The sequence below is a fragment of the Theropithecus gelada genome, chromosome 9 (assembly GCF_003255815.1).
Source record: "Theropithecus gelada isolate Dixy chromosome 9, Tgel_1.0, whole genome shotgun sequence".
Classification (NCBI taxonomy): Eukaryota; Metazoa; Chordata; class Mammalia; order Primates; family Cercopithecidae; genus Theropithecus; species Theropithecus gelada.
In genome coordinates this window covers 92,082,095-92,092,391 of record NC_037677.1, presented here as the reverse complement: position 1 = coordinate 92,092,391, position 10,297 = coordinate 92,082,095, and the positions used below count along the sequence as shown (strand labels likewise).

The following is a 10,297-nucleotide window of genomic DNA, read 5'->3' as shown; positions in this document are numbered from 1 at the left end:
CAAGGTGGGTGGATCATGAGGTCAGGAGTTCAACACCAGCCTGCAACATGGTGAAACCCCATCTCTACTAAAAACACAAAAATTAGCCGGGCATGGTGGCGGGTGCCTGTAATCCCAGCTACTCGGGAAGCTGAGGCAGGAGAATCGCTTGAACCAGGGAGGCAGAGGTTGCAGTGAGCCAAGATTGCGCCATTGCACTCCAGCTTGGGCAACAAGAGCAAAACTCTTGTCTAAAAAAAAAAAGAAGAAGAAAAGCTTAGCCAGGCATGGTGGCATACACTTGTGGTCCCAGCTACTCAGGAAGGTGAGGTGGGAGGATCACTTGAGCCCAGGGAGTCAAGGCTGCAGGAAGCCATGATCATGCCACTGTACTCCAGCCTGGGCAACAGAGCAAGACTGTCCCAAAAAAAGGATGAGGGGTGTGCAGGGAGGGAGAAAACTTTCATAAGTACACAATAGCATTTAAATCAGGGGACTTAGGTTCTTTTCCTTGGAGATATACTCTGAAGACCCCAGTTTTGTGACACTGACTTTAGTGAGTCCAGCAAAAAATATTTTTTGTTTTAGCACAAGGCAGTGGCAGCTTACAAAGGGCCTTGCCTGCCCTGCCAATTCAGAGATTCTGGCTTGCAGAGAAAACAAGGTAATTTCCTATTATCACTCTTGGACAGGTAGGAATTGGTTGGGAACTATGATAGAAAACATTAAAAGGTTTAGGCCTGGAGCAGAATTATCCTAGCCTTGTAATTAAGGCAAATTTTTGGTGTAAGATACCAAATCTACTTGTTTGAAACTTTAAATCCATTTTACAAAGAATTGAATCTAAAGAATAGAATGTACTAGAACAACTTCAGTGAAACTCTGGAATGTGGAATTGTAAGGTGCAGCTCCTCAGTGACCTAACAATTTAGTGGGGGGAGATTGACATGTAACACAGGAGACTACATTTGTTCACAAAAGCAATCAGTGTGGCCTAGACTAGTGAGGGGCAAGTTTGGAACTAACGTGGCAGGATGTAGGGGACTGGGAGAGTGAGTGGGAGGGAGGTGATCCCAGGAGCCTAGAGCAACCCTCATGAAGACCCAGGGTTTTTCATGGGCAGGAGGGTTCGGGGCCTGAAGTGACTACTTTAGTAGAAACACTGAATGGGCCAAACAGCCAAGATAAGCATGATGGCAGCTCCTTTTGTGGGGACTTGAAAGACAGACAGACAGAACTGGGAGATAGTTTGGTTTTCTTCACAGCATATTAATGCTCTGAAATTAAAACTGCCTTTTAATAAAGTATATGCTTAGTTATAATCCTGCTTCATGAGAAGAAAACGCTCATTTGTAAACATCATCTCTATCATTTTGCCCTTTTCCAAAGCACTTGGAAAGTAACCAGTTTCCCTGAAAGAAAAAGCAAAGTTTTGAGCAGTTGTTATTAAATTAGAGGAAGTGCTTCTGTACAAGGGGAAGTCGGCAGCTGGGAAGCTGATAGCACAGATCCCACTATAGTCCATTTCATAGACATTTCATTCAGTAACCCTGCCTCCGAGGAAACCTGTAGTAAAACTGATCACAAAGCTAATAGAGTATTTAAGTTTTCCAGGTTTGGGCTTCTTAAAGGAAAATAATACGTGACAATTCATCCTCATCTATGGGGTAGCAGACATCCAGTGCACTGCTGACAGACTACCTGCCGCTTTCAGAATCTGGTCCCTCTTGGTCCATGATTCAGATCCTTAGCCTCATGCTGAAGTGCTATGAGACCATTCTGTGCCTTTAAACAAAGTATATGTCAAATATAATTCACATACCATAAAATTCATCCTCTTAACGTGTACAATTCACTGGTTTTAAATGTATTCACAGAGTTACACAACCATCACCAGAACATTTGTAGTCCCAGCTATTTGTGAGGTGGAAGCAGGAAGATCGCTTGAGCCCAGGAGGTTGAGGCTGCAGTGAGCCATGATCATGCCACTGCACTCCAGCCTGGGTAACAGAGTGAGACCCTGTCTCAAAGAAATAAACAAAACAAACAAAAAACTCAACTTCTTGTATATTGTATGTAACACTCCATATTTATGAGTAACTTCCCTTTTTTATCATTGTATTTGTTCAGTATTCTGGGTCTTTTAAAGCAATGGTTCCCAAAGGTTAGTCACAAAGTAATCTTCTAGGGTGCTTTATAAAAATACTGATTCCTGGGCCCTACCCCTAGAGATGCTGAATCCCTGGTGGAAGAGGCAGTTCTGGGAAGTGAGGACTCCAAGATCAGTATTTTGTCAAGTTTTTTAGGTGCTTCTCATGTGCAGCTTGGTTTGTGAAACTGTGGAATGCTGCATAGTGTGGCTCAAACTGGTTTCATTTAGGGTCCCATCATTGCCAACTCCTGAATATGGCCACCATTTCTCAGAATTCCAACTGCTCAGAGCTTTGCTTAAGGAGGGGAGGAGACAGCCTCCATCTTTCCATTACATGCATGACTGGACCAAGAATGGAGTCCTGAACCAGTCTAGACCAGTACAATTTTCTCTCACAGGAACTTGGAATTTAGACCAAGACTTGAAATGGGTCATGAGTGGGCACTAACTGGAAAGACTTTTTAGAGCTAGGGAAGCCATTTTCCACCAAATATTCACTAATGGAGACTCTATCTTAAAGGAAAAGTGGAGAAAAGGAAACAGATGGGCAAAGAAAAGTGTTAGCAAAAGACTTAGAGATGGAGAACCATCTTAAGTTTCTTGTCCCTGCCCCTTGTGAGACCCAATTTGACTTTCTGCCTTTGGAGACTATAAGTTACTCCTTCTAGTAAATTGTCCTGTTCGAATGAGTGTCTGTTTTTATAATTAAATAACTTGAGATTAAGGTAATTTAAGCCTAAAATAATTTAGATGGCATCTAAAGAAGCACTTCTCAATCCTGCCTTCTTATAGACCAATACTAAATGTCCCACTTCCTGTGTGACTGTCTGGTCATATCCAGCCTTATTTCTAATTGCTGAGACAAAAATTAAATCTCTCCAGTCAAAAAAAGAGTCAGTCTTTTTATCATACACAGGAAAAATATCATAGCTGAATTACTTCCTTGACTTCTATGGAGGGAAAAACTAGCTCATATGTCTGAAATTTAATTTTTCCTAATCCATAGTTACATATTCCACTCCTTTCTCTTTATTGATGGAATAGAATATTAGTAGTAAAATAGTAATAAAAATAAGAGCAATAAATAAAATAGAAAATGTCTGTACAATGTTAAAGGATGTTCATTTTTTATACTCTTCACAACCCTATGGGATAGACAAGGATGGTGTCATTAGCCCTATTTCTTATTTGAGAAAACTAAACCAAAGTAGTTACTTTTATTTATTTATCAAATATCTATTGAATATTTCTTATGTTCCATGAATATACTTCCCTGTTCTCAGGAGCCTATCTTTTAGCAGGGAAGGCAGACAAGCTATTACCATAAGGTAATCTGTGAGTTAAGAACCATAACAGGCCTTCTAAAGTGAAGGCCCCTGTACCCACAGTCACCTAATTCATTCTAAGTACATGATGAGAACCTTAAAACAAAAGATGAGATACCAGATATAACTTATTTGAGGGAAATTTAATTTCTTTTGTTTTTTCTACCCTACTGCAAATCCAAAATGCTCCACATTTAACACATTTCGTATTCTCATTCATCACCCAAAAGAACTGTTGTTCCCGATTCACAGTTCCACGTGGCTGGGGAGGCCTCAGGAAACTTACAATCATGGTGGAAGGGGAAGAAGCACGTCTTACATGGTGGCAGGCATGAGACAGCAAACCAGTAAAGGATGAAGAGTTCCTTATAAAACCATCAGATCTCATGAGAACTCACCTCATAGATTTCCTGATTCATGGTATTGCAGCATCATCAGATTCGCAAGCACTGCTCTTCTCTCACTCCCCCACTTTCAATAAGTACTGTCAGCTCTCCCTCCTTTTTGTCCCCCATTCCACTGCTGAAGCGTTTTTTTGGGCCACCATTTCTTACCTGGGCCCTTGCAATAGGATAATCAACATGCCAGCTCTAGGCTCTTTACTCATTTCTGGCACAAAAATCTGGTCATACCATTCCAGCACTTAAAAAGTCATGTCTCTGTTTTTGAGGATTATAAAATTCAAAATCTTTAGCATAGCACAAAAAACGCTTTGTAAGGTAGGATCCCAGTCAGACCCCTCTCCTGTCATGTCCTACTGCAAGTAGCCTCTGTTCACAGGGTGTCTCACACCTCTGCATATATCATTCCCTTATTCCCTCTTTGTCATATGATCCTGTACTCCTCTCCTCTTTTAGGTAAACCCCTTACTTCTAGCGCTTCAAAGCACAATTTGAATATCAACTCTTTTTAAAGCCACGTATTAGTCTGTTTTCACACTGTTATAAAGACATACCCAAGACTGAGTAATTTATTAAAAAAAGAGGTTTACTTGATTCACAGTTCCACGTGGCTGGGGAGGTCTTAGGAAACTTATAGTCATGGTGGAAGGAGAAGAGGCATGTCTTACATGGTGGCAGGCATGAAAGAGCAAACAAGTGAAGGGGGAAGAGTCCCTTATAAAACCATCAGATCTCATGAGAACTCACTATCACGAGAACAGCATGGGGGAAACAGCCCCCATGATCCAATCACCTCCCATCAGGTCCCACCATCCACAGGTGGGGATTATGGGGATTACAATTCAAGGTGAGATTTGGGTGGGGACACAAAGTCAAACCATTTCAGCCATCCCTGAATGTCTGGCCATCCCATTCTTTAGTATTTATCACATGGTATTATAATTATTTGCTCATACATCTCTCTCTTTCATAAGGCTGTGGACTCAACTATGTCTTCTTCCACACCCAGGGAGTGCTTGGTACATTAACTAGCTGTCTCAGTCCATTTTGTGCTGCTAAAATACAATAACACAGACTGGATAATTTTTAAATAATAGAAATTTATTTCTCACAGTTCTAGAGGCTAGGAAGTTCAAGATCAAGGTGCCAGCATCTGATGAGGGTTTTCTTGCTGTATCCTCACATGGTGGAAGGGCAGAAGAGCAGCAGAGGACACCCACCCCCACAAAGCTTTTGATAGCAGCATTAATCTATTCATGAGGGTCACTATCTTCATTAAAGGTGAGCACTCTTGACCCAAATGCCTCCCATTAGGCCCCACCTCCCAATAGTCTTGCATGGGAATTAAGTTTCAAACATATGAATTTTGGGGGACATATTCAGACCATAGCAGTAGCCAGTGTTTAATGAACAAGAAAATGAATAAATAAACTTAGCAGTGTTATCAGGGACGACAGAAGGGCAAGATGCGTTTCCGTGCCCAACCTCCTATCAAGTGCTGCCCTCCCACCACCCAGCACTATGTGCCTATGCAGGAATGTGTCCTTTGAGCAAAACACAGCAAAGAAAGAGGGAGAAAAATCTCTGTTTTCACTTTTTTTCTTTTTCTTTTTAAGATATGGGGTCTTGCTGTGTTGTCCAGGCTGGATTTGAACTCCTGGGCTCAGGTGGTTTTCCTGCCTCCACCTACAAGTAGCTGGGAGTACAGGCACACACCACTGCGCTGGCAGGTTTTTGTGGTCTCTCTTGGTCCCTCTTTAAAGGTGAGTCTGCATTCACCTTTGGAATAGTTCTAGTTGTCAGAGATTGAATATCCTATTTTAAAATGCAATATTCTTACAACTGCCTTTGATGAAAGAGAGTTGAGATGGGACCACTGGGGAAATCTCCAGATGACTAGGGGGCAAGCAATTTGATTGCAGTGTCAAAATGCTTCCATTTAAGGAGCCAAAGTTTGCAAATGTGTGTAAACTGATCCAATCTATTCCCAGCATGTGCCTGGAGTAACTAACGTAAGTAAGTTGATCCAACCTATTTCCGAGGTGTGCCCGGCATATATGGTTAACACTGACAAACACACCAGCAGCTGAGGATGCCAGGCACCTCTTCTACCTCCCTGGAAGGCCCGCTGGGGCGGCATTTGGAAGCTGTCTTCGCCCCTGTCCCCGGCCCATGTCCCCTCCCAGGACGTGGGCGTTCCCCCTGAACTCGAGTCCCGCCTCCTCCAGCTAGCCGGGGCCTAGTGGGCGGGCCAGCCACGTGGACCGCGGGCCTGATTCTCAAAAGGGGCCTACGCCGTTGCCGCGCCGCAGCTCCAGGCCAGGCCCTCGCCCGACGTCAACAGCGTAGGCCCGGCTGCCCAGGTTTACTTTTACGCCACTGACGTAACGTCATCGTGCGGGACGTGGACGGAAGAAAAAAGAGAGCGAGCGAGCGCCGGAATCAGCCCGGCGTGGAGTGCGGACCCCTGGCAGTGCCCGGCGGCTGCGGCGGTGGTGAGGCAGGTACGCTGCGAGCGGCGGGGATGGCTAGGCGCCCTAGTCTCTGCGGAAGCTGATGCGCGTCCAGGCTCAAGCGCAAGGGGCGTGAGCGTCGGGCCGCTGGTCACAGAGGAGCGGGGGCGCGGCTGGAGCAGGTGCCGGGGCCCAGGGATCTGGCCCGCGGGTAGGTGTGGGCCTTGGCCGAGGGATGGCGGCTGCACCGGGCCGCCCAGGGCGCGCTGCAAAACCCCGGCGCGCTCCCATATGCCGGTGCGCGGCGGCCCCGGGATCTACGGATGGCTTCGGGCCCCTGACCTTCCCGGCCTCCCCTGGGTACACCATGTGAGGAACTGGGCCAAGTGGAGACTTCAGGCCTCCGCGGGCCCCTTCTCGATCGGAGAGTCCGGAGCCTGCACTGGTGGTGGCGGTGGTGGCGGTGGTGGCAGCGCCGGGATGCCGCGGGTTTTAGCTGGCCACACGCCGACTCTCGGGCCTGGGTCTCTAGTTCCCCGCGGCCCTCCGGGCGTTCGTGATCCCCTCCTCAAAGCCAGACTCCCTTTCCAGTATGGCATTCTGTGTATGCTGGGGCCTTCCTGTTACAGCAGGGCGCACCCAGATACCCCACCTCATCCCTTCCCCCATCATTGTCCCCTGCCCTCTGAGGTGGTGAGGCCCAGCGGATCTTTGTATTTAAGTGGTGAGCCATATACTGAGCATGTGTTTGTGGATGAACTGTGTTGGGACTGAAGTTCACTTCTCTGTTCAAATCGGTTAGATAAGGGCTTTCTGTTTAGTCTGTAAAGAGATACTTGAGAAATGTCTTGAGTCAGAACTTGAAAACTTTTTTCAACTGATGATACGGAGTCTAAACACACACAGAGAGTCTAGACGCAGTCACACGAATCTAGATATGAGTCTAGACAGACACACACACACTCTTTGCTCCTTGGGATCAACTGTGTGCTTCTCGAGGGCGTAATACACTCTGGCAAAGTGAGCTATCCATTACAGTGACAGAGTAGATGTAACCTCCGAGGTCAGTCAGAGGTAGTGGTACACGGAAGAGGCCAGGAGGCTTAGTTTCTGTGTCAGTCTTCAACGTCTAATTCAGTGACGGTAAGTGTTCAGAGCTTTCAATCACTCTTGGGTAACAGAGAGGTACATAGTCAGTCAATATATGTGTGTGATTGTATCTAACAGTGAATATTCGTTGAATTCTTTGTTCCTGTGATGGGTCTTGAAGGAAATTAAGGAGAAAATAATCGTAAGGCATCATTAGTGCCTAAAAGACAAAAAGAGGAAAACTGACATTTACTGACCATCTGTTGTACCCAAGCATTTTCCACGCATTATCTCATTTAATTCTCGCTATAATTCCATGAGGTCCTTAGTGTTAGTATCCCTGATTTATAAGTGAGGAAACAGAGGCTTAGGAAAATTAGGTAGCTCTCCACGAGACACACACACAGATAGCAAGTGCAGAGCACGAACCCAAGTCTGACCAATTTCAAAGGCCTTGTTCCTCATCGTTTTTGCCATATTGTCAATGGAAAGTTTGTAATCCAGATGGGAAAAGCAGTAGTCACGGGCTACTTAAAATCTAACCTATGGAATATATATCCAGCTGTGAAGACTAGAGTTGCTGGGGAAGGTTTCTTAGGGAGGTGGAACTGGAATTTGATTGTTCTACCCTTTGGCTCTTCTATAGTTATTTTGGAGAATTCACATGTAAATAATTGTTTAGCAGCCATTATTGAAGGAATTTATATAAGCAGCAAACATAGATCATGTGCCAAAATCATACTTCAGTGTTATGAAAAAACTGAAATAACAAAGATCAATTAATACTTTGTTGCCTACTAGATGCCATATGTTTTAGAACAGCTGTATCCTTCCATTCTCTGTCCTATTTCGGTGCCTTGTGCAGTATAAATTGTAAAGCAATAACACCATGCCTTATTTTTCTTCACTATGGGGCTAAATGCTAGTCTTCTGAGGCACATTTAAGAGGGCTGGGATATATCCACCAATCCATAGAACAAAAGTTAAAAGGAGGCCCACAAACAAAGAAACTGAAGTGTTCTTCTTGTGTAAACAGCAGTGTCTCTGTAGCATAAAAAGAGCCACAATATTGGGAGGCCGAGGCAGGTGGATCTTGAGGTCAGGATATTGAGACCATCCTGGTCAACGTGGTGAAACCCCAACTCTACTAAAATACAAAAAATTTGCCACGTGTGGTGGCGCACCGTGCCTGCAGTCCCACCTACTTGGGAGGCTGAGGCAGGGGAATCTCTTGAACCCGGGAGGCAGAGGTTGCAGTGAGCCAAGGTTGTTCCACTGCACTCCAGCCTGGCGACAGAACAAGACTCTGTCTTCAACAAACAAAAAAGAGCTACAATAATGAATGGCTTGTTCTCCCTGTACATATAGGAAGGAGTCCCCTACTTTTTTGTGAAATAAACTATTCTTTGTCTAAAGTCTCAAATTTGACCCAGGGTGAGGAAATGCCCATAACTGCCTCATATTCTCAACCGAGATTTCTAGCCATGTTCTCATCCTCCACAGGATTAAGATGTTAGCCAGTTGCAGACATTGCCACTGCCTTCCAGGGGTGCAAGAGTTACTTTATAATCCTGGGGCATCAGGAAGAAAAACATGGCAGCAGCCTCTGCCCTTTCCTCTTGCTTCTCATGGTTGGCTGGCAAGGATCAGGCTGACATTTCAAATAGGTGCGTTTCCCAGTTCTGTTGGGAGGTGTTAGCAGAAAGGTGGACATGGTTGTTTTAGGATGTTGGATCTGTTACAGGAATTATATGAAGATTTAGTATTAATACATAAGCATTGCGCCTGAAAGATTTTTTTTTTTTAATTTGGAAGATACCAAAAACAACAGATATTTTTTGTGTCGCAAAATATTCCTAACCCTGCATTATTATTTGCTTACATAAAAACTAAGATGGTCCTGGCCGGGCGCGGTGGCTCAAGCCTGTAATCCCAGCACTTTGGGAGGCCGAGACGGGCGGATCACGAGGTCAGGAGATCGAGACCATCCTGGCTAATACGGTGAAACCCCGTCTCTACTAAAAAATACAAAAAAAAAAAACTAGCCGGGCGAAGTGGCGGGTGCCTGTAGTCCCAGCTGCTCGGGAGGCTGAGGCAGGAGAATGGCGTGAACCCGAGAGGAGGAGCTTGCAGTGAGCTGAGATCCGGCCACTGCACTCCAGCCTGGGTGACAGAGCGAGACTCCGTCTCAAAAAAAAAAAAAAAAAAAAAAACTAAGATGGTCCTAGGAAAGAAAGGGCTAGGGTTGAGACCTAGAAAAGAGCCACTTACTCTTTCTCTCTTTTCTGTAATACAGAGGAGGTGGGAGTTTCCCTAATACAGAAGAGTTTAGAACAGGAGAGTCAGATTTTTACTCTGAGAGTAAGGGGAAGTAGAGGGAAATGAAATGAATTCTCCAGTATTTTTCATTACTCACTTTTTAAAAAATGTATTCTGCAGATACTTTGGTCAGTGACCACATCGCAACATGTTGAGTCAAGTTTACCGCTGTGGGTTCCAGCCGTTCAACCAACATCTCCTGCCCTGGGTCCAGTGTACAACCGTCTCCAGATCTCGTATGTACCATAGATAACTTATGAGTATGTGGGAAGTTTGATAGTCAAAGTGTGTTTCAACAAGGTTTTCAAAGAGAAAAAAAAGTGTGTGTTTGTTTGTTTGGAGACAGGGTCTCATTTTGTCACCCAGGCTGGAGTGCAGTGGCACAAACAGCTCAGCGGAGCCCAGACCTCTTGGACTCAAGCAATCCTCCTGCCTCAGCCCACCAAGTACTTGGGACTACAGGCACACACCACCACACTGACTCTAACTTTTTTATTTTTTGTCAAGATGGGATTTTGCTGTGTTGCTCAGGCTGGTCTTGAACTCTTGAGATCAAACAGTCTGCCCGCCTTGGTCTCC

The 10,297-nt window shown here is 45.0% G+C and overlaps 1 protein-coding gene across 10 annotated transcripts in view; it reads left to right on the top strand.

Annotated features, from left to right (window-relative positions):
- The first annotated feature begins 5,958 nt into the window (after positions 1-5,958).
- ALDH18A1 (aldehyde dehydrogenase 18 family member A1) overlaps positions 5,959-10,297 on the top strand; it is a 49,852-nt gene continuing 45,513 nt past the window's right edge. For 4 of the 10 annotated variants that reach the window (XM_025396069.1, XM_025396068.1, XM_025396065.1 and 1 more), the window contains exons 1-2: positions 6,151-6,521; positions 9,839-9,954. Coding sequence is in view for 6 of the 10 variants with exons in the window: in XM_025396065.1 (XP_025251850.1) it covers positions 9,867-9,954 (88 nt within the window). In the remaining 4 variants the exon portion in view is untranslated. Of the gene's footprint in view, positions 6,680-9,838; positions 9,955-10,297 lie in introns of all 10 variants that reach the window. The other 6 variants (XM_025396066.1, XM_025396064.1, XM_025396061.1 and 3 more) reach the window with 3 other exon arrangements.